The sequence below is a fragment of the Haliotis rufescens genome, unplaced genomic scaffold (genome assembly GCF_023055435.1).
Source record: "Haliotis rufescens isolate VD_foot unplaced genomic scaffold, xgHalRufe1.0.p SCAF_14, whole genome shotgun sequence".
NCBI classification, from domain to species: Eukaryota; Metazoa; Mollusca; class Gastropoda; order Lepetellida; family Haliotidae; genus Haliotis; species Haliotis rufescens.
This window is the reverse complement of record NW_025963824.1, coordinates 14,931,725-14,959,689: the sequence shown is the minus strand read 5'-3', so window position 1 is coordinate 14,959,689 and position 27,965 is coordinate 14,931,725. Positions and strand designations below refer to the sequence as shown.

Below are 27,965 nucleotides of genomic sequence, written 5' to 3'. Positions count from 1 at the left end.
CGACATTTATGAATTAAAAGATAAAAGGAATGCAAAACTTTATTCAAAGCTAATTACATATCATTCTTTCCGTCAACATGTTTAAAATGTATTCCTTCTGAATATCTGGTTTCAAGGTCTGAAACTATTAGTGGACTGTTATATATAATCCTTAACTGTCAGGCCACATAGGAAACTACATCTTTTCACTGACACCCTCCCCCGTATGGAGCAAGGTTCTGGATTCGAATGATTTCAAGGTCAAAGGTATCGGGTCCATGCAAGATATCTTCTACCGCCTCCATTTTCTGAGGGCCAACTGGCGCGAAGTGCATTAACTGAAATGTGACCAAAAAAAGGTCATTGCAAGCACGTTCTTAAGGACGATAACCATCACAATTGCTACAACAAACTATAATTCAGTGTATCACACCATTTAACATTATTTAGTTATATGAATGGTGTGTCAGCCTGATGTAGGGGAAGTCAGAAGTGATGCAGGAAAAGACATACCACTTAGCACAAGGAATGATAAGACAAATCTAGAAACCAAATCAGGGGATTAATGAAGTGTGCAAGAAGGTTTACCTCAACTGGAAGGCTTGCTAGAGTTCTGAAACATGCTGCCGGTTGATCTGCGTTAAGAAGGCCAATGTCTCTCTCAAACATCTGTCTCATCTTCTCGTCAAACTCAGCTGTTGTTAAATCTGAAATGTAAGTATGAATTGGATAGCATACATGAGTCTGGAATAGGAACTTTGCGATTTTATTCACAAAAGGTGCACATGGCTGTGCATTTTGATCATTTGTGGGAAGCTACCTAATTCCTAGTATATTTGCCACTTTTGACTGTTCTCTACCTCAACCCTCATCCTTGTCACCAGGAGATGTTACAGCAAGTAAGTATTGGACATCCAGGAATGTTTAAGTGCTTTGGAGATTCCTACCACAAAGTCCAGATTGTCAGCTTTTTTTTATTTTGGAGATAATCATGTAGTTAGGTTAATGTACTCTGACACGCAACGATTGTTTCAACCAGATGAATTTATGGTCATTTAAAACCTGACTGGTCAGAATAAAATCCACAGCTGTGATATCTCTTTGAAAAACCACACAACTATACACCTGTTTATATTACTTCCTGTGCTGATATATCAAAGAGTTTAATGTATAACTAAATGAGCTACAGTGCTACCTTGTTATTATTCCTGGACAAAGCTTATACTCGCTAGAAGAGCTGTTGTGTTTATCCCCCTTTTAAACCAACACGCACAGTAGCTAGGAAAGGTTTTCTGCAGGTGAGTTAACCCATGTGATGCTGTATGTATGGTGACTGATGCGCTAACCACATACGTTTAATTATATAATAATACTTGTAACAATTTGATAAAACTACTAACTTGTAACTATATGAAAATGCTAACTTGCAACTATATGATAATACTTACCTGAAACGATCGATATGTAAGCGCTTAACTGCCAGACATACCTTTGACATGAAATATTTGCTTGCCAAGAAGTAAGTGCTCATCATCCTTGAGAGACAAATCATAAATGTCTCTTGATACATTGACCCCAAGTTACCGGGCGTAGTCACTGCAGCGGTACACTGGGGTCGTCTTCACCTCATAGCCCTTTCGTGACAGAAAGCTTGTCAATTGTGGCCAGCTGCACGCTTTCTCAACATTAAGAACTGAAATTAACAGATATTTCTTTCTTTGTCGTGTAAACAAACATATGAGATAAACATGTCAATTGACTATAAGTGGATAGCTGTTCTATCTATAATGTAGTTTCTGAAAGATCGTCATAACCCCACGCTGAAAGCCATTGTGTCATACTTCATCTGTGGACGATGATTGGACAAAATCAAATGTCCTTCACGATTAATGAAGTTTGATTCAGGTTTGGCGATGCCAGCTAGTTACGTAGTACAGTTATATATTCCGTTAATAGGAGATGTGCTGAGCAACAGTAGAGTATGTCTAAAAGTAACTTTGTTATAAGGGAAACTTCAGCAATTTTTGTATAATCGAACTAACCAAGCAATACCTTTGGGTTCCCGATTTCCTGTAAAACAACAATTTGAGTAAGTGAAAGGGTGAATATTTCTATGGCAAGATAAACAGTATTCAAGCAGACTGTAAATATCTATGGGCAAAGACTCAGGGACTGACAAACGGCGACGTCCGATCAAAGTCTGTTGTGATTAGCAACATGGTTGTTTCTCTGAGAATAACAGAATGCTTTGTTGCAACCAAAATACAAACACGTGATGAGCAAGGATCAACACCATCGGGGCAAGATCACATGCAATCAGCTAAGGCATAGAGCCACCTGATCCAAATTGAATCGTCTCTTATGACAAGCTACGTGACGTGGTCTACGCGTTACAAAATGGCGATGCAACAATTACACTAACCTTAAATGAAAATATAACTTTGATGTCAGTTAGACCCTCCACTTTTGCCTTAATCTGCAATATGTCTGCCGTCTCGTCCCTCCCCACCTTAGGAGGAAGGGTGATGTCAACTCTGTACAGAAGGGCGTTGCTATCATCACAGCAGCCGAGAACCGACCGGGGGAGACACGACAGGGTGAGGAGACCAATGAGGAGCATGAACATTGTTGTAAAATCGTAATTTCTCCCCACAAACCGAAGGTCCAGGTTTATTTGAGTTCCACCGTTAATTTATGGCTACGAACACAAATATACTTTGCCATATCATTGTTCTCATTTATAAGCAGATTGTGAAAAGTATCAAAACATTAGTTTTCTGCCAAATAGAATGTTTATATTATTCCAGATATTTTGCGAAGTTATATTACTGTTTTAACTTTTGCCATTCTCTAAATCTAGAAGTAAAGTCACAATATAGAACGTTTTACAAACAAGCCGGATGACAACATCTTTCAGTTTTCTATATTCAAATAATTTTTAAGATCACAGTTTTGGTAGATTGTTGGAGAGTAGTTTATGTCTGTCTGATGTCGGTGCATCGAATCCTCGCATCATTGAAACTTTTTGTGCTTGTATTATTTCCATTATATTTTTGTATATCTACATGTAATTGTCCATTATTGATAATTTTATCTTCTATGCCTCAGGCCCGGCTGTCTGCCATATATCAGCTATAATCTCAAATGAATATACACAAGAAAAAATACCCATATATACAAAATATACAATTTTGTATATTTGATATTTCCAAAATATACAATTTTGTATAGTTGGTATTTCCAAAATATACAATTTTGTATATATGGTTAGATTTTACCACTGCTTCATTCAATTTCCTCACCTCTTATAGAATGTTTCACATAATATGTGGTTGCAAAGTTTACTAATGATACCGAACAGTATAATTATTGCATGTGACAATAATGCTTTAATACTATTTTCATTATGACAACTATATGATGTTATGAAATAATTTGTATTTCGTTATGTTTTACAGATCTTAATAACAGTTTGATCAATATAAAATGCGTACGCCAGCAACAAGTAGTTGAAAGTAGTTTTAAACATTGATGTTTATCGTTCCAAAGCTCTGTTCTCCAGCTCAGTTCATCTTTGTTTACGAGAACGTTTTTAATATGGGCAATTTTCTTCTTTCGGGACATTGGAGCAGTCATAATATTCATAACATCATAAATATTAAGATTACAGGCAATTTTAACAACTTTAGTACTCCATGAACTTTTACATAGTAACCATTTTCTTCATCAAAGCGTTACAAGTACTGTTATTAAATCTTGGGGTAGTCTAAAAACATTAGCATGTAATGTAACAAACGGGGAGGAGAGACCCATGTCTCCATTAGTGGCTATACATGGAGGTACCGTTACTAACACCAAGAAATAATTTACCGGCTCTATTTTGGATTAGATTAACGTTTTATCCTCATATACCAGAGCCATAGAACATTACCGGCTCAACAAGACTTTCATACAGTTTCATAAAAAACATAAGACATACACCCAACAGAATAAGACAAAGCATGGCTGGCAGAATTGTACAACTCTTTCACAGTTTCACATATCTAGATGCTCGTCAACCCGTAGTCCCAGATAACGATATGATTCTACATAGACCAGTGTTTGCCCAGCGTAGAGGAATCTGGTTCATCTGTATCACTTAACGAGTGGTGAATAGCTTACTCTGCCCACAGTCGAGAGCAGCACAGTAATTAGTAGTTTAGACCAGGCGAATACACTGGTCACACTTGACTGGTCTGTCTGATGATTCGGTCACCTGCCAAATGGGATGTCTGACAATTGGGTGTGAACCTTACAGAGGAAGTTATTTTATGAATGCGTCACGTGTTTCAAAAGAGATGACCATTATCTAAGTAAAATACTTCTAAGATCATAAAGGACATAACATTTAATAAAGTGAAATTCATTTTCGACAAACTTTTATGAACAATTTTAAAACAGTGCGGGCAGATTCTATTTTCTAAAAGGTTTGGGGGGTTGTAAATCGTCCTGTTTCGATCCAGATCTAAAACTAGCTAAAATGCGACGGTGGTCCCTGTATTTAAAACATAAGGAGCAACAACGTTACGATCATGAAAGTTCTTAATGTATTGCCCTTAACGTTATGTTTATCGTTCCAAAGCTCTGTTCTCCAGCTCAGTTCATCTTTGTTTACGAGAACGTTTTTAATATGGGCAATTTTCTTCTTTCGGGACATTGGAGCAGTCATATTATTCATAACATCATAAATATTAAGATTACAGGCAATTTTAACAACTCCATGAACTTTTACATAGTAACCATTTTCTTCATCAAAGCGTTACAAGTACTGTTATTAAATCTTGGGGTAGTCTAAAAACATTAGCATGTAATGTAACAAACGGGGAGGAGAGACCCATGTCTCCATTAGTGGCTATACTGGAGGTACCGTTACTAACACCAAGAAATAATTACGGGCTCTATTGTGGATTAGATTAATGTTTTATCCTCATATACCAGAGCCATAGATCATTACCGGCTCAACAAGACTTTCATACAGTTTCATAAAAAACATCATAAGACATACACCCAACAGAATAAGACAAAGCATGGCTGGCAGAATTGTACAACTCTTTCACAGTTTCACATATCTAGATGCTCGTCAACCCGTAGTCCCAGATAACGATATGATCCTACATAGACCAGTGTTTGCCCAGCGTAGAGGAATCTGTTAAATCTGGTTAATCTGACTGTTGGAATATTATCTATGCATTATCCTGTCTAAAAATCTAGATATATTTACAATATCATGTATGCATTTTTGAATCATTGTATTCCGGTGTGGTCTTCATATAAACTTCTTGACCAATCCGCTTCATGTACATTTTCAGAAAAACATAACATAACATGGGAATACCGTTCGAATTGAGCCTCGCTCAATTTCCCTGTGCGCTGTGATTTTTTATTTATTTTTTTTAAATGAAAATTTTACAGGGACTAGCTGTGCTACCACACATGTTAAACCATTTTTACAGTTTTGTCTAATTTTAGCGATAATGAAAACTGAGTAGAGATAATATATATTGATGAACAACGTCTTTATTACAGTTAGGAGCGACGCTTAGGTGTATGTTGTAACACCATTATCAAGCAAGTGATGTTGTTCATCCACAGATCTTATCCTCTCTCAATACTCCAACTTCTAAATTCCTCGCAAAGAAGATAATGATACTTGTTTTGAATCTTGCCATCGTACAAAATATTCTTCGCACAGTATTCAAGAAACAATGTAATATTAATATCATACTACGCCATCAATATATGTTGTGCAATATTTGAGAGGTTGGCGCCTGTCGGGACGGTGTGAGATGCTAAAACTGTTCTTGTATAGTCTAGTATCCTTTGGCTAGTGACAGCTACCACTGTTTATTCCCATTCAAGTTGCTAACGGTGTTTCATCTAAACAGTATTATGGGAACGGAAATTAAGACATTACTTCATTCGTTATGCTACCATTTTTGAATATATGTCCATGAGATTAATCTGTTCATTTTTCCGTATTTTTATTACGGAACTTATAGCTTTGTGTGACACAAACGATCAAATAGTAAGATGACTACAATTAAAGGGCATTAATAACGAGAGGCTGTTCACATATATGTACATCATATATGTATCACGCGAATCATTTCTGATTTTACTCGACGTAAGAGCTAGAAACGTTACCTACTTCCGGCGCAGCGGTTCTAGATGTTGGCGCTATCTAGATTGGGTCCCTGACACATGCAGCTCTATTTGATGGGTGAATCTATTTTTTGCAAATATATACTGGTCACTCCAACTAATCATTGTTACTAAAATATATAGGATTGTTGTCTATAACGTGTCCATTCGTATGTCTGTTTTACGTCTGTTCTACTAATTATTGACACTAAGAAACTTGTACAATTTTTTAAATCATTACTAAACGTGTTGTACTTGTCTACATCTGAATTGAAAAGTAGGAGAAAAGTTGCTTACTGTATTTTGCCGCCTTTGATGGTTCTGATGATCAAGATGACAACGTCAAAATCTAAGTGTTCAGGAGTCAATGAGGATTCAGGAGTTTTTTGAATTGATGCAGATGTGTTGTTGCATTAGGTGTTTAAGAGGTCGCCTTCTGCCTAGGCAATTTCGGCTGACCTGTCCCTCTTTGGGACTCCTGTGTGTGAGAAGGGTTCACATATCTATTGTGAGTTCGGTGTTCACATAATTTCTGTTTTTGCATTGATATGATTTCTATTTTCTTATATTGATATGATTTCATTTTTATCCTTGGCTGCTCTGTTTATATACGTTCGAGCAGCTGTCCATCTCTCAGAAATAGAGTTAGTTTGGCCTTCGCTATTGCATCTCTTGGCTTTAGGAGATCTATGACAGATAGCGGATCTAACTGCAATTCTTGTTTTAACCTAGCCCGGGCCGGGGCATGGTCTTGACATTCTAGTAACAGGTGGTCAATGGTTTCAGCCTGATTGCAAGATGAACAAACCTTGTCATAGTGCTTTTTGTGACCAAGTCTGAGGCGTGAGATAGCAGTTTCAATTTTCCTTTCATTTGAGTATGAGTTTGGCTTTTGTTGGACCTTGGGTTGAATTTTGTATAGCCATCTGCCGATCTTACTTGCGTCCCATTGGGTTTGCCATCTTTTTGCTATGGAGGCTTTGATTTTGCTTTTTATCTCTAGTTTACTAAAGGGAATAGGCTGTATATCCGCTTTGTCTAGAGCTAGCTTCGCCAGTGAGTCTGCTTTTTCATTTCCATGAATATCTATGTGAGAGGGGATCCAACACAGCTCCACCTGTTGCCCTTGGTCCGATAGTTTTGTATATTCGTATAGAATATTGTTGACTGTGTTTGGCCTGGAGTTTGAGTTTCTTCCACTGATGGCCTGAAGTGCACTTAGCGAGTCTGATAGGACGACTGCCTTTGCTTCCGGGAGTTCCGGTATGAGTTTGAGTGCATGATGAATTGCCTCCAATTCAGCCGTGAATACTGACTGACCATCGGGCAAGCGAACTGAATGTGCTTGGGGTTTGGAGCTGTGGATATGGATCCCGTAACCAGCACTGTTGTTGATAGGATTCTTGGATCCATCAGTGTATATATGGGCCCAGCTGTCCCAGGTAGTTTGAATTTTAGTGATAGCTACTGAACGTAGTAGGGTTGGGTTTTCTCTTTTAGTGACTTCTGATGTTAAAGCAGTGTCAACTTTGGGAGTTTGTAAAGTCCAGGGAGGGTGTAACCCTTTGTAGTGACTTTCTGGAGGCTGAATGTCATCGCAATTGTGACTTCGAATGAGTTCACGTACTAATATCCCAGATGGCTTTAGTGAGGGATTTTTTCGAGCTAGGGCCTCATCTCGAGCGTTTTTGTCTTGCCATATCTTTTTAACCAAAGGGTTTGATGTTCGTCCCCAGAACGATAATATTGCCTGCTCTCGTCTTAGTTTCAATGGGAGTTCTCCCGTTTCTACTTGTAGTGCTTCTCGTGAGGTGCCTGTCGCTGCGCCTGTGGCCAGTATTAGGGCTTTGTATTGTATTCTGTCTAGTCGCCTCAAGACAGAATTGATGCAGAATCAAGGTTGGGGTTATTATAGGCCTAATAGTGCACCACGTGATTTATGTCCAGGCCCCCGTGACATGCAGTTGTCATGTGACATGTAATTAACTAATTGAATTGCAAAAACAATTCCGACAGCAAATAACCGCATCCACAACAACAATGCGTGGATGCAAAGAAAGAAACCATTTTAAACCCCTTTCTGTATATTTGTATTTGTATTCCTTTCTGAAACTATCATTCTACAAACAGTTGTGTTCACCGCCCATTGTGATACTTCTACTTAAGAAAATAAAAAAGGATGTTTATTTAGTCATTTGACATGCGTTCATTGTAAACAAGGATTAGTGTGAAAGGATTAATAAGTTTGTCATCCAGTATAATGCACTTCCTCGATTAGCATAATTAGAACAGAGTTTGTAAATGTTATATCCTGACTCCAGTTAACCAAGGCAGTTGTGATTTATGAATTTGTGGAATCTTAATGAAAACGACCGCCTGTCACAAAAATGCAAACGAACATTGAACACGCACAGTTGCAGATTTTCCTTTCGTACATTTGAGGGTGAACGTGAACGAAGCCGTGCAAGATGCTTTACAGCGATTTGTCTTCAGAACACATATTGAGCTCAGGTAAGTTTATTAATGATGATATTTTCATCCATTCATAGATATGGCGATCATGAGCGCTGACACTATATGTATTCGCAATAGAACATTTGGAAGACTAGACACAAATTGAGTCACAATATGACAACATCAAATCAAAGAATTTGTTTAATGCAACAGATTTAAGGCATTGAAATTGTACATTATTATAAAATACATGAGTGTCGCTACGTCTCATGTCAAATACATCAATGAATTCTTTATAAAAAAAATTAATTTAATATTACTATGAATTTATTGCTAAAATTATGGAGTCTTGCATGTCGAGCCAACAAACTATAGTACATATTATTCACCTTGGAATTTCTGTTTACTGTGCTTGCGGTGGGGTCAACCCTATTCCCAAAATGGACAGTTCCAAATACTACTGCATAAAATATTAATGCCAATTTGGAGAAAATTACCAAATGAATGAATGCAAGTAAAACTTAATCCAGGGAAAAAGAAAACTGTTCAATATCACGTCAAAGTGTGCCCAAGTGCAAAACCTAATCTTAAAATGAAAGGACTTTGGTATTAATATTTCAGTCAGATTATGATATTGGCGAGTTAACGAGGTAAGCCCTATGATTAATTGTCTTAAATACCTTTCTGGTGTCCACCGCCGTGAACCATACTCAATCACTCAGATAAATAACCCCTTTTACATAAGTCATGAACAAGCATATATATATTGCCAATATTTTGCTCCCATGTTTTGGATAATTGTACCAAAGAAAAAGAATTAATCCTAGAATGTCTACACATTAATTCATTACGGACGCTGAAATAATGCCGATGAGACGTTAATTTTTACCTCGCCCACTCACTGATTACGGACTATTTGTGGGCCAATAAGAGGTACAAGCCACGTGAAAATGTAGAGTGAGACCAACGTAGCCATTACACCTTTTTACAAGATGGAAAACATCTTTGCTGTTAGTGATTACATATAAAGAAATCTAACCAATTCACAGGCTATACGTTGTAGAACTGAATGCAAGTCATTCCTACCTGATACCATTAATAATTGGAATAGTCACCGGAAAAAGAGGATTATTAAACTTAGACAATGTTATATTCAGTTAAGCCATGATACCAGATTTTGTCACTTTAAACTTCCATCGGCTTAAAAAACACATCTCAGATAACACATCATGCATGCTCTTGTGGCTGTCACAATGGTACACTGCATTAATTTTTACACATGCCCCAACTACAATATATTTAGAAACGATTCTATTCTAAAGGTTAAGTGAGTTTCTAATCAGTGGTTTATTGGAAACAATTTGAACAGTGCCTAATTTAGCTATTTTGAAATCGGCCATGTACATCCGACGTTCGGGTGGATTTGCACATATATAATAACTAGTAGTAAGACTTAATACATACTTTGAGACACGTATTAAGTATTAAAGAGTTAAATAACTTTTCTTAGGAAACCCCTTTCCATCAACCGCACTGTTGACCTATCTTTTTTGTTCTGTTTTGATGTATTGATGTATTATTTAATACAATATGTATATCTCCCCTCATCCCAATGTTAATAAAAGGAAGCTTGGTGGGGACTTTTGGGATATAAGAAATGAATACAGACTGCCATATTGTCTGAATGTCTTAACAATCACCGGGTGTGACCACGTAGACAGGATATCATTCGGGTTTCTCATAATTACTCCATGAGCATGCTTGGTATTGTAGCTTGGGGATATTAAATGTAAGTTTGTTATCAGAGGAGATTGATAGTGAACTTTTAGTACCAGTTAGATATGATATCTATATGACTTCTTTCTGTTTGACAAAGGATTAAGGGTATATGTGTGGGTAATCCTTCCACGCTGATGAAAGAAAGTCACTCTACTAGTTCATGTAATCTACGTCAAATAAGATCAGAACACATGCATTATTACAACATACTCAGGATACCAATAACAACGAAATGTACAAATTAACAAACATGATCAATATTATTATTACATGTTAATGCCATGTATGTAAATATAGCTATATAAACATATGTTTAATTTTTCAGCTTGTGTGAAGTCGTCCATAAATACAAGAAAACGTATATTTTCCCAAAATTATATTACCCTCAAAAGGGCAATTATATTCATGTTACATTTTTTCAGTCTCTTTTTTAATTCGAATTACGTAACATTTATGTTACTTTGATTTTATTAGACCCATGTTGTTGTTACAGACCCAGGGATTGACTAGGTTCATTACATGTCATAAAAGTGCCGGGACATAATATGGTGGCAATACATTCTCTAATTAACACCTGTCACAAAGGGACGGGCAATTTGGGTTTGTCCTCAGGGAATGTGTTATGCAATTCGTGTATTCACGAAATAACATTCAACAAATTATGTACATGGTCCTGTGATGTAGGATTGATGCAGTCGTACTTTTTATAAATAAATGAATTGCATTTTTTTTCTTAACCGTGTGCGAAATACGCATAATGTCGGAAAGCGCAAGTTAAATACTGACTTCATCCCAAAATAAATCACAAACCCTCTCTTATAATTTGTATATTATTCTATATTTTAATTATGTAAATCACGTTCCTGTCACTTTTAAAGTAGAATACGTTAGTCACTCAACCAATTCCATTATTATTTTCCCAAAGATCAAAGATTAAAGCAGTTATCAAGATTTATTTTCCATATCTTTAAAAATACTTAATCTTTACATTGAAACTGCCATCATGATGTATTATTATTATTATTTTTACTATTATTATTGATGTACATATGGTTTGCACCCAACCATGCGCGTGCCAAATTATACAGCGTCAAGCTTTTAGAGCGCCAACTAAGTTTTCCAAAGTAGAAATTAAGCCAAATGAATATATATCAAGTTTCCTTTTGCTAGAACATATGCATGCTGTTGTGTTTTTTCAAGGTAATATTCGTTCTCGCATTGATAACAATATTTAAAGAACAAGTATTATAAAATATAATACGGGAATATATTACACACGTTATTTACGCATCCGGTTGCTCATAATACAATTTTCCCCAAGGACTACCGTTTTACAAAACGCGATTTTCCGGGTTTCCGCCGAGATTTCACATTATAACAATGTATATCTACAATGAAACCGACAGCTCAGAACAAACCAAATTCAACACTTTTAAGTAGTGATAAAATAGTTTTCATCCTCTGTGCAATCCACTCTGTTGGCATATGTGCACGAGAGCATGTTACAAAACACATCGCGGCCTCCCCGTAAAACAAATCCAAGCTCAAACACTTTCAATACAGAAGTTACCGCCAAAGCAATCGCCCCCGACAGCTAATCCCCTCTGTGCATTTGACCATAAAGTCTACTCACATACCAAGCACCGCGCCAGGAAAAGTACCAGACGCCTCAACCGCCCACCCGTCAATATCACTGCAAGGACAGTATGTACTCCCGCTAACAGTGTGGAGTACTAATTAAACCTTCCAGTAATGTTACCCGCCACTAAATCAGTTTTTTGTAACTTGCTGATACTATTTTGCACATACAAAACATTTATAGAGCAATACATAGCAATTATCCTCCTTTACCAACATATACAAAGAAACACAGTGCTCAACTTAAAACACTTCAATTTGCACATATATCATAATTATACACAAATACATAATAATTATCTCCCTTTACCAATATATACAAACAAAACAAATTTGGATGCACCATAAATACAAATTTGTATATTTTGTATATGTCATATATACAAACTTGTATATTTTGTATATATCATCCTAATCTTGTATATCCTTTGGAAATATCATCTTTCCAAAGGATATACAAGCTTGTATATATGGATTTTTTTTGCAGTGATACAACTGGTACTCAACACGCATATGCATGTTACTTTGCCATTATTAATGCATACTTCTTTCATAAATAAAACATGGCCTGTTGATGTATTCATATCATTACATCATCAGTTCTGTTAATTTTGGGCAATAACATATAGACATAAAAGAAATTATTGGTGACACTTGTAACATCTTCTTCGCTCTTTATGCTATCGCACATTTGCTATTATCCTCCATCCCCCTATCTGTCTCTCTTTTTGCAATTTAATAAATGAATTGAACCACCAATGGTTATTTATGACGACTGAACTCTATATAATCACACATATAATCAAAATTGAGACGTTTCGATACTTTACCTTTCCGACTGTGACGACGTTGAATACTGGCTAGTGACTGCTGCCGAAGGTAACTGCAGCGATCTATATACGTGGGTTCCCAACTGAAAGTCCCACTGCGCATGTCAGCATAAAGTAGCACACGTGTTCAACTATTTTCTATGCATATTTTGGAGATGAACGTGCTTTGTTGGCAATGCAGAACCTTTTTTTCTTTTTTTAAACATTTTTTTGTGGCATTTCATATTGTTTTCACAAAACAGAAAAACGGTGATTTCCATGTTACGAAAAGTGCATGGCATGATGACCATTATTTAAAGATGTGACTAAATTCCCCCTGTACATTTGGGGATGAAGAAATACTGCTTCAGTACATTCTGGCAGATCTGGACAATGGAATATGCTTTGTGTCTTAACATGATAAAATGTGTAATTAAACATTTGAATGAGGCATTACTTCTGAATTTGTATCTAAGCAAAACCTGTCGTTTGGGGATAATTCCTTTGATTTGAGAGCTGGTGTTTAGCCAAAGTTCCAGTGATGTCCAGTTCGATTTTACTCAGCTGCAATCCCAAAACAGTTCAGTCCTTTCTATGTGAGTCTCAAAGGCTACATGTATTGCTGTCTACATATCCCATTTTGGATAATATATTATTAGTAGGTAGAAAGGGGGTAGACCTTTGTATTGAAAACATTGAAGCTTAGTATTTACAGTGCACGTAAAGAGTTTGCAGTAAGAGTTTTTCCAGTCCTCTTAAGATATTTCAACTTTCAAAATATTTCCCGCTTCATGGAGCGTTGATTTTTTAAACAATAATTTTTTAACCAAACGTTTGTTAAAGTAGTGTTTTTTTCTACATTTCTGTAGGTGTTGCATATTAAAGGATCAAATGGGATTTTAGAGGGGTCTCAAGTTCTTCCGATTGATTCATATAGTTCTTCAGTATTGTGTTATTGTGTTTATAATGATCATCAATGTCAAGAAATTTGTTTGTAAATTAAATTTCTTAACAGCAGATTCAAAGGAAAACAAAACCCTTTCTCTTCCAACAAGTCATGTGCATAGCGTAAGCGTTTTCCGTACCTGTTTTCGCAGACTGCCCCTTTTCCATTAATCTAGATATTTTAATTTAACCATGCATTATTCGTAAATAGGCCAATATCTGATAGTTCTGTGGAACGAATAGATGAAATGAAATTCCACAATGAAGTCAGGAGATCTTTGTAAAAGTCGTTTCGTATCGTTTTGACAATAGTGTTTCTTAGATATTGGCAGTTGTATTCAATATGGACTCTTGTCCAACTTTCGGTAAGTTCATGTCAAAAAGTGTACCCCATTTTATTTACTTATTAAAAAATCTTCTAATAATTGATGATTTTTGGGGTACTCATGATGAGCAACCTCCCCGTGGTGAGTGCTGGGTAATGCTAATAGCTCTTCCCCCGTGTGGAACCGGGACAGAATGTGTCCACAGCACCCCATTGCTGGTCGTAAAAGGCGATCAAATTGGGCAACCTGTCTGGCGTGGGTTGTGCCCTTGTGTTGGTGGAGGACGGTATTCTGGTGGCTGAGGGCACTGGAGCCTGGAACTGGGGTTCCTTTTGCTCACAACACCACTTAGACCCTGACTTAACCTAGACGGGTGGTAAAATGGGCCCGGTTCTATCAATCGGCTGATCACGCCATGCGCTGTGTATGTGAATGTTGGGTGTGTATGTATGTTATTAATGTATGATATAAACTTGCCTAGAGTCCAATGCCAGAAGGCGGTGGCTCATGGGCCAATCGGGTACTATCAACCTCTGAGTTCTGTCTGTCTCCAATTAACTGTCATGGGCCGAACCAGCCTGACATTATATTTGGTATAGAAATTCAGCTATTCATGTTGTTTTTACTGGAGTATATCACCTCTGTATCCCTGATGTTTGCATGTTGGAGATCCGGTGCAATAAAACATCGCTCTTTATGGCACTCAATAGTGGGTGGGGAGCAGGGGTGTTGAATTATTTTCTTTCATCATGTCTCACGCATACCCTGGTTCAAACCGTTCAAACCGACCATATGTCGATCTTGATGAAACTAATCAAACCGAAAAGTCATCTCCTGTTTTAGATTCATGGGCCCGATTTGTTGTCATAGAAGCAGCTGATAAACAACCAATTAAACTTAATCCCTTTGCCATTTCCAAAGCTGTATCTGGAATTTATATTTGTGGAGAAGTTAAGAATGTGACGCGTCTTCACAGTGGCTCTCTTCTTGTTGAGTGTTCACGGAGAAATGGGAAAAGTTGTTGGTCATAATGTGACCTCAGGATATCACCATGGAATAGCCTATCACGGAACTGGAATTCGATTTCAATCATATTCAGGATACGAATAGTCTCAAATGGATTTCTCAGCGTGACTGAAGTACCATTCACTCACGTGTGCAGTTCAACATATTTCTCAGAAAAGAGCAAGAACACGGATAAACAGTGCACAGAATGCGACATTTATGAATTGAAAGCAAAGATGAAAGGAATGCAAAACTTTATTCAAAGCTAATTACATATCATTCTTTCCGTGAACATGTTTAAAATGTATTCCTTCTGAATATCTGGTTTCAAGTTCTGAAACTATTAGTGGACTGATATATATAATCCTTTACTGTCAGGCCACATAGGAAACTACATCTTTTCACTGACACCTTCCAACGTACGGAGCAAGGTTCTGGATTCGAATGATTTCAAGGTCAAAGGTATCGGGTCCATGCAAGCTATCTTCTACCGCCTCCATTTTCTTAGGGCCAGCTGGCGCGAAGTGCATTAACTGTAATGTGACCAAAAAAAAAGTCATTGCAAGCGCGTTCTTAAAATGCGAAAACCATCACAATTGCTACAACAAATTATCCTGGGTGAAATAATTCGGTGTAACACACCATTTAACATTATTTTGTAATTAGAATGGTGTGTCAGCCTGATGCATGGGGAAAGTCAGAAGTGATGCATGAAAAGACATTTACCACTTAGCACAAGGAATGATAAGACAAACCTAGAAACGAATGCATGGGATTAATGAAGTGTGCAAGAAGGTTTACCTCAACTGGAAGGCTTGCTAGAGTTCTGAAACATGCCGCCCTTTGACCTGCTTTCAGAAACCCCACGTCTCTCTCAAACATCTGTCTCATCTTCTCGTCAAACTCAGCTGTTGTTAAATCTGAAATGTAAGTATGAACTGGATAACATACATGAGTCTGGAAGAGGAACTTTGAGATTTTATTCACAAAGCGTGCACATGGCTGTGCATTTTGATCCTTTGTTGGAAGCTAGTTAATTCCTAGTATATTTGCCACTTTTGACTGTTCTCTACTTCAACCCTCATCCTTGTCACCAGGAGATGTTACAGCAAGTAAGTATTGGACATCCAGGAATGCTTAGGTGCTTTGGAGATTCCTACCACAAAGTCCAGATTGTCAGCTATTTTTGATTTTGGAGATAATCATGTAGTTAGGTTAATGTACTCTGACACGCAACGATTGTTTCAACCAGATGAATTTATGGTCATTTAAAACCTGACTGGTCAGAATAAAATCCACAGCTGTGATATCTCTTTGAAAAACCACACAACTATACACCTGTTTATATTACTTCCTGTGCTGATATATCAAAGAGTTTAATGTATAACTAAATGAGCTACAGTGCTACCTTGTTATTATTCCTGGACAAAGCTTATACTCGCTAAGGAGCTGTTGTGTTTATCCCCCTTTTAAACCAACACGCACAGTAGCTAGGAAAGGTTTTCTGCAGGTGAGTTAACCCATGTGATGCTGTATGTATAGTGACTGATGCGCTAACCACATACGTTTAATTATATAATAATACTTGTAACAATATGATAAAACTACTTTGTAACGATATGATAATACTAACTTGTAACTATATGAAAATGCTAACTTGCAACTATATGATAATACTTACATGAAATGATCGATATGTAAGCGCTTAACTGCCAGACATACCTTTGACATGAAATATTTGCTTGCCAAGAAGTAAGTGCTCATCATCCTCGAGAGACAAATCATAAATGTCTCTTGATACATTGACCCCAAGTTACCGGGCGTAGTCACTACAGCGGTACACTGGGGTCGTCTTCACCTCATAGCCCTTTCGTGACAGAAAGCTTGTCAATTGTGGCCAGCTGCACGCTTTCTCAACATTAAGAACTGAAATTAACAGATATTTCTTTCTTTGTCGTGTAAACAAACATATGAGATAAACATGTCAATTGACTATAAGTGGATAGCTGTTCTATCTATAATGTAGTTTCTGAAAGATCGTCATAACCCCACGCTGAAAGCCATTGTGTCATACTTCATCTGTGGACGATGATTGGACAAAATCAAATGTCCTTCACGATTAATGAAGTTTGGTTCAGGTTTGGCGATGCCAGCTAGTTACGTAGTACAGTTATATATTCCGTTAATAGGAGATGTGCTGAGCAACAGTAGAGTATGTCTAAAAGTAACTTTGTTATAAGGGAAACTTCAGCAATTTTTGTATAATCGAACTCACCAAGCAATACCTTTGGGTTCCCGATTTCCTGTAAAACAACAATTTGAGTAAGTGAAAGGGTGAATATTTCTAAGGCAAGATAAACAGTATTCAAGCAGACTGTAAATATCTATGGGCAAAGACTCAGGGACTGACAAACGGCGACGTCCGATCAAAGTCTGTTGTGATTAGCAACATGGTTGTTTCTCTGAGAATAACAGAATGCTTTGTTGCAACCAAAATACAAACACCTGATGAGCAAGGATCAACACCATCGGGGCAAGATCACATGCAATCAGCTAAGGCACAGAGCAACCTGATCCAAATTGAATCGTCTCTTATGACAAGCTACGTGACGTGGTCTACGCTTTACAAAATGGCGATGCAACAATTACACTAACCTTAAATGAAAATATAACTTTGATGTCAGTTAGACCCTCCACTTTTGCCTTAATCTGCAATATGTCTGCCGTCTCGTCCCTCCCCACCTTAGGAGGAAGGGTGATGTCAACTCTGTACAGAAGGGCGTTGCTATCATCACAGCAGCCGAGAATCGACCGGGGGAGACACGACAGGGTGAAGAGACCAATGAGGAGCATGAACATTGTTGTAAAATCGTAATTTCTCCGCACAAACCGAAAGTCCAGGTTTATTTGAGTTCCACCGTTAATTTCTGGCTACGAACACAAATATACTTTGCCATATCATTGTTCTCATTTATAAGCAGATTGTGAAAAGTATCAAAACATTAGTTTTCTGCCAAATAGAATGTTTATATTATTCCAGATATTTTGCGAAGTTGTATTACTGTTTTAACTTTTGCCATTCTCTAATCTAGAAGTAAAGTCCAAACAGGCTGAAAAAAGGTCACAATATAGAACGTATTACAAACAAGCCGGATGACAACATCTTTGAGTTTTCTATATTCAAACATTTTTTAAGATCACAGTTTTGGTAGATTGTTGGAGAGTAGTTTATGTCTGTCTGATGTCGGTGCATCGAATCCTCTCATCATTGAAACTTTTTGTGCTTGTATTATTTCCATTATTTTTTGGTATATCTACATGTAATTGTCCATTATTGATACTTTTATCTTTGATGCCTCAGGCCCGGGTGTCTGCCATATATCAGCTATAATCTCAAATGAATATACAACTGGTACTCAACACGCATATGCATGTTACTTTGCCATTATTAATGCATACTTCTTTCATAAATAAAACATGGCCTGTTGATGTATTCATATCATTACATCATCAGTTCTGTTAATTTTGGGCAATAACATATAGACATAAAAGAAATTATTGGTGACACTTGTAACATCTTCTTCGCTCTTTATGCTATCGCACATTTGCTATTATCCTCCATCCCCCTATCTGTCTCTCTTTTTGCAATTTAATAAATGAATTGAACCACCAATGGTTATTTATGACGACTGAACTCTATATAATCACACATATAATCAAAATTGAGACGTTTCGATACTTTACCTTTCCGACTGTGACGACGTTGAATACTGGCTAGTGACTGCTGCCGAAGGTAACTGCAGCGATAGGTATACGTGGGTTCCCAACTGAAAGTCCCACTGCGCATGTCAGCATAAAGTAGCACACGTGTTCAACTATTTTCTATGCATATTTTGGAGATGAACGTGCTTTGTTGGCAATGCAGAACCTTTTTTTCTTTTTTTAAACATTTTTTTGTGGCATTTCATATTGTTTTCACAAAACAGAAAAACGGTGATTTCCATGTTACGAAAAGTGCATGGCATGATGACCATTATTTAAAGATGTGACTAAATTCCCCCTGTACATTTGGGGATGAAGAAATACTGCTTCAGTACATTCTGGCAGATCTGGAACAATGGAATATGCTTTGTGTCTTAACATGATAAAATGTGTAATTAAACATTTGAATGAGGCATTACTTCTGAATTTGTATCTAAGCAAAACCTGTCGTTTGGGGATAATTCCTTTGATTTGAGAGCTGGTGTTTAGCCAAAGTTCCAGTGATGTCCAGTTCGATTTTACTCAGCTGCAATCCCAAAACAGTTCAGTCCTTTCTATGTGAGTCTCAAAGGCTACATGTATTGCTGTCTACATATCCCATTTTGGATAATATATTATTAGTAGGTAGAAAGGGGGTAGACCTTTGTATTGAAAACATTGAAGCTTAGTATTTACAGTGCACGTAAAGAGTTTGCAGTAAGAGTTTGTCCAGTCCTCTTAAGATATTTCAACTTTCAAAATATTTCCCGCTTCATGGAGCGTTGATTTTTTAAACAATAATTTTTTAACCAAACGTTTGTTAAAGTAGTGTTTTTTTCTACATTTCTGTAGGTCTTGCATATTAAAGGATCAAATGGGATTTTAGAGGGGTCTCAAGTTCTTCCGATTGATTCATATAGTTCTTCAGTATTGTGTTATGGTGTTTATAATGATCATCAATGTCAAGAAATTTGTTTGTAAATTAAATTTCTTAACAGCAGATTCAAAGGAAAACAAAACCCTTTCTCTTCCAACAAGTCATGTGCATAGCGTAAGCGTTTTCCGTACCTGTTTTCGCAGACTGCCCCTTTTCCATTAATCTAGATATTTTAATTTAACCATGCATTATTCGTAAATAGGCCAATATCTGATAGTTCTGTGGAACGAATAGATGAAATGAAATTCCACAATGAAGTCAGGAGATCTTTGTAAAAGTCGTTTCGTATCGTTATGACAATAGTGTTTCTTAGATATTGGCAGTTGTATTCAATATGGACTCTTGTCCAACTTTCGGTAAGTTCATGTCAAAAAGTGTACCCCATTTTATTTACTTATTAAAAAATCTTCTAATAATTGATGATTTTTGGGGTACTCATGATGAGCAACCTCCCCGTGGTGAGTGCTGGGTAATGCTAATAGCTCTTCCCCCGTGTGGAACCGGGACAGAATGTGTCCACAGCACCCCATTTCTGGTCGTAAAAGGCGATCAAATTGGGCAACCTGTCTGGCGTGGGTTGTGCCCTTGTGTTGGTGGAGGACGGTATTCTGGTGGCTGAGGGCACTGGAGCCTGGAACTGGGGTTCCTTTTGCTCACAACACCACTTAGACCCTGACTTAACCTAGACGGGTGGTAAAATGGGCCCGGTTCTATCAATCGGCTGATCACGCCATGCGCTGTGTATGTGAATGTTGGGTGTGTATGTATGTTATTAATGTATGATATAAACTTGCCTAGAGTCCAATGCCAGAAGGCGGTGGCTCATGGGCCAATCGGGTACTATCAACCTCTGAGTTCTGTCTGTCTCCAATTAACTGTCATGGGCCGAACCAGCCTGACATTATATTTGGTATAGAAATTCAGCTATTCATGTTGTTTTTACTGGAGTATATCACCTCTGTATCCCTGATGTTTGCATGTTGGAGATCCGGCGCAATAAAACATCGCTCTTTATGGCACTCAATAGTGGGTGGGGAGCAGGGGTGTTGAATTATTTTCTTTCATCATGTCTCACGCATACCCTGGTTCAAACCGTTCAAACCGACCATATGTCGATCTTGATGAAACTAATCAAACCGAAAAGTCATCTCCTGTTTTAGATTCATGGGCCCGATTTGTTGTCATAGAAGCAGCTGATAAACAACCAATTAAACTTAATCCCTTTGCCATTTCCAAAGCTGTATCTGGAATTTATATTTGTGGAGAAGTTAAGAATGTGACGCGTCTTCACAGTGGCTCTCTTCTTGTTGAGTGTTCACGGAGAAATGGGAAAAGTTGTTGGTCATAATGTGACCTCAGGATATCACCATGGAATAGCCTATCACGGAACTGGAATTCGATTTCAATCATATTCAGGATACGAATAGTCTCAAATGGATTTCTCAGCGTGACTGAAGTACCATTCACTCACGTGTGCAGTTCAACATATTTCTCAGAAAAGAGCAAGAACACGGATAAACAGTGCACAGAATGCGACATTTATGAATTGAAAGCAAAGATGAAAGGAATGCAAAACTTTATTCAAAGCTAATTACATATCATTCTTTCCGTGAACATGTTTAAAATGTATTCCTTCTGAATATCTGGTTTCAAGTTCTGAAACTATTAGTGGACTGATATATATAATCCTTTACTGTCAGGCCACATAGGAAACTACATCTTTTCACTGACACCTTCCAACATACGGAGCAAGGTTCTGGATTCGAATGATTTCAAGGTCAAAGGTATCGGGTCCATGCAAGGTATCTTCTACCGCCTCCATTTTCTTAGGGCCAGCTGGCGCGAAGTGCATTAACTGTAATGTGACCAAAAAAAAAGTCATTGCAAGCGCGTTCTTAAAATGCGAAAACCATCACAATTGCTACAACAAATTATCCTGGGTGAAATAATTCGGTGTAACACACCATTTAACATTATTTAGTTGTAAGAATTGTGTGTCAGCCTGATGCATGGGGAAAGTCAGAAGTGATGCAGGAAAAGACATTTACCACTTAGCACAAGGAATGATAAGACAAACCTAGAAACGAACTCATGGGATTAATGAAGTGTGCAAGAAGGTTTACCTCAACTGGAAGGCTTGCTAGAGTTCTGAAACATGCCGCCCTTTGACCTGCTTTCAGAAACCCCACGTCTCTCTCAAACATCTGTCTCATCTTCTCGTCAAACTCAGCTGTTGTTAAATCTGAAATGTAAGTATGAACTGGATAACATACATGAGTCTGGAAGAGGAACTTTGAGATTTTATTCACAAAGCGTGCACATGGCTGTGCATTTTGATCCTTTGTTGGAAGCTAGCTAATTCCTAGTATATTTGCCACTTTTGACTGTTCTCTACTTCAACCCTCATCCTTGTCACAAGGAGATGTTACAGCAAGTAAGTATTGGACATCCAGGAATGCTTAGGTGCTTTGGAGATTCCTACCACAAAGTCCAGATTGTCAGCTATTTTTGATTTTGGAGATAATCATGTAGTTAGGTTAATGTACTCTGACACGCAACGATTGTTTCAACCAGATGAATTTATGGTCATTTAAAACCTGACTGATCAGAATAAAATCCACAGCTGTGATATCTCTTTGAAAAACCACACAACTATACACCTGTTTATATTACTTCCTGTGCTGATATATCAAAGAGTTTAATGTATAACTAAATGAGCTACAGTGCTACCTTGTTATTATTCCTGGACAAAGCTTATACTCGCTAGAAGAGCTGTTGTGTTTATCCCCCTTTTAAACCAACACGCACAGTAGCTAGGAAAGGTTTTCTGCTGGTGAGTTAACCCATGTGATGCTGTATGTATAGTGACTGATGCGCTAACCACATACGTTTAATTATATAATAATACTTGTAACAATATGATAAAACTACTTTGTAACGATATGATAATACTAACTTGTAACTATATGAAAATGCTAACTTGCAACTATATGATAATACTTACATGAAACGATCGATATGTAAGCGCTTAACTGCCAGACATACCTTTGACATGAAATATTTGCTTGCAAAGAAGTAAGTGCTCATCATCCTCGAGAGACAAATCATAAATGTCTCTTGATACATTGACCCCAAGTTACCGGGCGTAGTCACTACAGCGGTACACTGGGGTCGTCTTCACCTCATAGCCCTTTCGTGACAGAAAGCTTGTCAATTGTGGCCAGCTGCACGCTTTCTCAACATTAAGAACTGAAATTAACAGATATTTCTTTCTTTGTCGTGTAAACAAACATATGAGATAAACATGTCAATTGACTATAAGTGGATAGCTGTTCTATCTATAATGTAGTTTCTGAAAGATCGTCATAACCCCACACTGAAAGCCATTGTGTCATACTTCATCTGTGGACGATGATTGGACAAAATCAAATGTCCTTCACGATTAATGAAGTTTGGTTCAGGTTTGGCGATGCCAGCTAGTTACGTAGTACAGTTATATATTCCGTTAATAGGAGATGTGCTGAGCAACAGTAGAGTATGTCTAAAAGTAACTTTGTTATAAGGGAAACTTCAGCATATTTGTATAATCGAACTCACCAAGCAATACCTTTGGGTTCCCGATTTCCTGTAAAACAACAATTTGAGTAAGTGAAAGGGTGAATATTTCTAAGGCAAGATAAACAGTATTCAAGCAGACTGTAAATATCTATGGGCAAAGACTCAGGGACTGACAAACGGCGACGTCCGATCAAAGTCTGTTGTGATTAGCAACATGGTTGTTTCTCTGAGAATAACAGAATGCTTTGTTGCAACCAAAATACAAACACCTGATGAGCAAGGATCAACACCATCGGGGCAAGATCACATGCAATCAGCTAAGGCACAGAGCAACCTGATCCAAATTGAATCGTCTCTTATGACAAGCTACGTGACGTGGTCTACGCTTTACAAAATGGCGATGCAACAATTACACTAACCTTAAATGAAAATATAACTTTGATGTCAGTTAGACCCTCCACTTTTGCCTTAATCTGCAATATGTCTGCCGTCTCGTCCCTCCCCACCTTAGGAGGAAGGGTGATGTCAACTCTGTACAGAAGGGCGTTGCTATCATCACAGCAGCCGAGAATCGACCGGGGGAGACACGACAGGGTGAGGAGACCAATGAGGAGCATGAACATTGTTGTAAAATCGTAATTTCTCCGCACAAACCGAAAGTCCAGGTTAATTTGAGTTCCACCGTTAATTTCTGGCTACGAACACAAATATACTTTGCCATATCATTGTTCTCATTTATAAGCAGATTGTGAAAAGTATCAAAACATTAGTTTTCTGCCAAATAGAATGTTTATATTATTCCAGATATTTTGCGAAGTTGTATTACTGTTTTAACTTTTGCCATTCTCTAATCTAGAAGTAAAGTCCAAACAGGCTGAAAAAAGGTCACAATATAGAACGTATTACAAACAAGCCGGATGACAACATCTTTGAGTTTTCTATATTCAAACATTTTTTAAGATCACAGTTTTGGTAGATTGTTGGAGAGTAGTTTATGTCTGTCTGATGTCGGTGCATCGAATCCTCTCATCATTGAAACTTTTTGTGCTTGTATTATTTCCATTATTTTTTGGTATATCTACATGTAATTGTCCATTATTGATACTTTTATCTTTGATGCCTCAGGCCCGGATGTCTGCCATATATCAGCTTTAATCTCCAATGAATATACAACTGGTACTCAACACGCATATGCATGTTACTTTGCCATTATTAATGCATACTTCTTTCATAAATAAAACATGGCCTGTTGATGTATTCATATCATTACATCATCAGTTCTGTTAATTTTGGGCAATAACATATAGACATAAAAGAAATTATTGGTGACACTTGTAACATCTTTTTCGCTCTTTATGCTATAGCACATTTGCTCTTATACTCCCTCCCCCTATCTGTCTCTCTTTTTGCAATTTAATAAATGAATTGAACCACCAATGGTTATTTATGACGACTGAACTCTATATAATCACAAATATAATCAAAATTGAGACGTTTCGATACTTTACCTTTCCGACTGTGACGACGTTGAATACTGGCTAGTGACTGCTTCCGAAGGTAACCGCAGCGATAGGTATACGTGGGTTCCCAACTGAAAGTCCCACTGCGCATGTCAGCATAAAGTAGCACCCGTGTTCAACTATTTTCTATGCATATTTTGGAGATGAACCTGCTTTGTTGGCAATGCAGAACCTTTTTTTCTTTTTTTAAACATTTTTTTGTGGATTTCATATTGTTTTCACAAAACAGAAAAACGGTGATTTCCATGTTACGAAAAGTGCATGGCATGATGACCATTATTTATAGATGTGACTAAATTCCCCCTGTACATTTGGGGATGAAGAAATACTGCTTCAGTACATTCTTGCAGATCTGGAACAATGGAATATGCTTTGTGTCTTAACATGATAAAATGTGTAATTATACATTTGAATGAGGCATTACTTCTGAATTTGTATCCAAGCAAAACATGTCGTTTGGGGATATTTCCTTTGATTTGAGAGCTGGTGTTTAGCCAAAGTTCCAGTGCTGCCCAGTTCGATTTTACTCAGCTGCAATCCCAAAACAGTTCAGTCCTTTCTATGTGAGTCTCAAAGGCTACATGTATTGCTGTCTATATATCCCATTTTGGATAATATATTATTAGTAGGTAGAAAGGGGGTAGACTTTTGTATTGAAAACAATGAAGCTTAGTATTTACAGTGCACGTAAAGAGTTTGCGGTTAGATTTTGTCCAGTGCTCTTCAGATATTTCAACTTTCAAAATATTTCCCGCTTCATGGAGCGTTGATTTTTTAAAAATATTTTTTTAACCAAACGTTTGTTAAAGTAGTGTCTTTTTCCACATTTCTGTAGGTGTTGCATATTAAAGGATCAAATGGGATTTCAGAGGGGTCTCAAATTCTTCCGATTGATTCTTATAGTTCTGGGCCTAGATTTTCGAAACGATCTTAGCTAAGATAAATCTTAACTACTTACGTTCAAAGATAAGATATCTTAAGGTTAAGATAAGATAGATTTTCGACACTATCGAAAACCTGTCGCAGATCGTTCAGTGCTACGATACCTATCGTAACTCTAACAGAGAACTCATTTGTGTTAGAGATTGAAAAAGCGGGTGTTTTCCGATGACGTCACGGGGATTCCCCAGCTGCTGACAATAACAACAACATAGATAAATGACACGGAATTCATGATCACATTGTCAGGTCACATTGTTTAACACGCACATATTTGAGTGAAATTCTGTACAATCCTACATATGTCCTACATGTAGACGTGTTGTTCTTATGATAAAAGATGCCATGACTAACCGAACACAAAAAGCATTCATGTGCCATGCAATAGCATTTATCAAAGCCAAAAAATGTTATAGCCAATAAGTATAGTGTTACCACACTTTAGCTATTAGAATGGAAATAATGTGCCAAAAGATACTTCACTATTTTCCCTTCAAATGGTCCTCTCGTGACCGCGCAGAAATTTATTATATAAACACATCGCGTAAAAATTCAAGGACGAAAGTGAGGGACGTTATTCTAAATGACAATGACGAGACCTTTGATCGAACAGCATATGCGTTCAGCATTCAACATGCGTGTTCAAGTCTGATGTTAAGTGATGTATACTGTATATGTTTGTGTTTATGTCAAAAGTCAAGTTTATATTAGTGTGAATACCAACATTATACGTGGAAACACTCAAAACAAAAATTGTTCAGGAAGCAGCGCACCCACAAGCAAGATTTTATGACAATCTAAGCTTGTTAAGTTTGTTTTGTTATGTTTATGTATCCAAAATACTTCACGAATTAACCAAGGACTTAAATACAATATCAAGCTATAAGTATTTAGATGATGAATTTTTTTGTTTATCTATCTAGATCCATAATTCTTTTCAAAATTTAAAAGTGACACTAATTTTCGTTCGCAAAGAGAGATAATTTTGGAATTGTCAAGTTATGTTGTCTCATGGAACACACCACAAGTTAACGTGAACACACATATAAAGTAGTCATTTTCTATCCTTTTAAATTCAGTACAGCTAATAAACTGATTTGTCTGATTTCATTTAAATCTGGCTAAGGAGCGAAATACTTTGTAAGGTGTCAAACCTATTCCTGAACATAGTTCAATGATGTTTGGCTTGTCTGACAAGTTGCTGAGGATCATTTACTAGTATTTGTCCATTGACCTTAAACGTGACAACGATTTTATTGTTTGAATGGTCTGAAGAATATCTATATATTTGTTAAACATAAAACGGGAAGATGTAGACTTAAATATTAAAAAACACCAAAACATTTTAAAACCGGTTTATTGAATGCACAGATTATTGTGTTGAAAATGTGAATTTTATATTGATCAGTAAACTTCATTCAATAATTATTTTTTTCTGCGAACATATATTGGAATTTGCAAACTGTGCTACATTTTGACGTGAACCAGAACGAGCATGGGAACCCATTTTTTATTTGATTTGTCGATACCAAAATTTGTGCTTAACTTTTACGGTCAAAATTTCAGTAAATTGTTATATTTAATTGAATTCATCCTTATGTCCTTAATCAACGTTTTTAAAGAATGCAATTGTTCAACAGACAGTTTTTAATCATTTTTTTTTTCAAATATTTGTCTTTCAAGAAGGTATAGATAACATAGGTATTGAATTTAAAACGACACAAATTACAATTACTTTTGCAAGAAAAATATTAGATATTGTATACCAATATTTGATCACATGTATTTCCTTGTTAAGTCAATAAATACTACACTGTATAGTTAAAATTCAATTATTAAAACCACCCATCCCACATGATTTTAGATGTAAAATATTATGTGATACCTTTAAGGTTTTTTTTACATATGTAGATTGATATGATTTTATACAATGCGAAAATAAAGACTAAAGCATTGACACAAATGCGATCCAGAAAATATAACAGCTGAACTCTGCGCTTTATGAAAACTGTAACAGTAAGGAAGGTGTCCCGGGCGAATACCAAGCGAAACCACTCTCAACTAGAGTTTGAACTAAGATTAGCTCCCCCTGAGTTATCAATGAGGTCACGGTCATTACTGTAGCCTGCCGACACCTTCCGTTTTTATCCTTCCC

The 27,965-nt window shown here is 37.0% G+C and overlaps 1 protein-coding gene and 2 long non-coding RNA genes across 7 annotated transcripts; all 3 read right to left on the bottom strand.

Moving 5' to 3' along the window:
• Nucleotides 1-26: 26 nt before the first annotated feature.
• On the bottom strand, nucleotides 27-17,919 carry LOC124117922. 4 transcript variants are annotated; one of them, XR_007220649.1, is made up of 5 exons: nucleotides 17,771-17,919; nucleotides 17,391-17,418; nucleotides 16,838-17,041; nucleotides 15,917-16,035; nucleotides 27-317 (listed from the first exon to the last, which is right to left on the bottom strand). It is a non-coding gene; the product is annotated as an uncharacterized LOC124117922 (long non-coding RNA). The 4 variants fall into 4 exon arrangements; XR_007220652.1 differs by having other exon boundaries at nucleotides 16,838-17,023; XR_007220650.1 differs by lacking the exons at nucleotides 15,917-16,035; nucleotides 16,838-17,041; nucleotides 17,391-17,418; nucleotides 17,771-17,919 and adding exons at nucleotides 568-686; nucleotides 1,469-1,672; nucleotides 2,022-2,049; nucleotides 2,402-2,670.
• A 3,646-nt stretch (nucleotides 17,920-21,565) lies between these two features.
• LOC125379259 lies at nucleotides 21,566-22,860 on the bottom strand. Its single transcript, XR_007220648.1, has 3 exons — nucleotides 22,839-22,860; nucleotides 21,917-22,035; nucleotides 21,566-21,648 (listed from the first exon to the last, which is right to left on the bottom strand). It is a non-coding gene; the product is annotated as an uncharacterized LOC125379259 (long non-coding RNA).
• A 15-nt stretch (nucleotides 22,861-22,875) lies between these two features.
• Nucleotides 22,876-24,009, bottom strand: LOC124117931. Of its 2 annotated transcripts, none has more exons than XM_048395522.1 (3): nucleotides 23,771-24,009; nucleotides 23,391-23,418; nucleotides 22,876-23,042 (listed from the first exon to the last, which is right to left on the bottom strand). In XM_048395522.1, exons 1-3 carry the CDS (start codon nucleotides 23,972-23,974, stop codon nucleotides 22,930-22,932), a joined length of 345 nt encoding a protein of 114 aa, XP_048251479.1. In that variant the 5' UTR covers nucleotides 23,975-24,009; the 3' UTR covers nucleotides 22,876-22,929. The 2 variants fall into 2 exon arrangements, with proteins under 2 accessions (XP_048251479.1, XP_048251480.1); XM_048395523.1 differs by having other exon boundaries at nucleotides 22,876-23,024.
• Nucleotides 24,010-27,965: the final 3,956 nt, after the last annotated feature.

Bases quoted from the DNA above. Each gene is read 5' to 3' on its own strand.
- LOC124117931 (XM_048395522.1), bottom strand. From the start codon at position 23,974: ATGTTCATGCTCCTCATTGGTCTCCTCACCCTGTCGTGTCTCCCCCGG. The intron at 23,419-23,770 runs GTTAGTGTAATT...GTTGTTTTACAG, and splicing joins AAGTTATATTTTCATTTAAG to GAAATCGGGAACCCAAAGGT. The intron at 23,043-23,390 runs GTGAGTTCGATT...TGTTAATTTCAG, and splicing joins GAACCCAAAGGTATTGCTTG to TTCTTAATGTTGAGAAAGCG.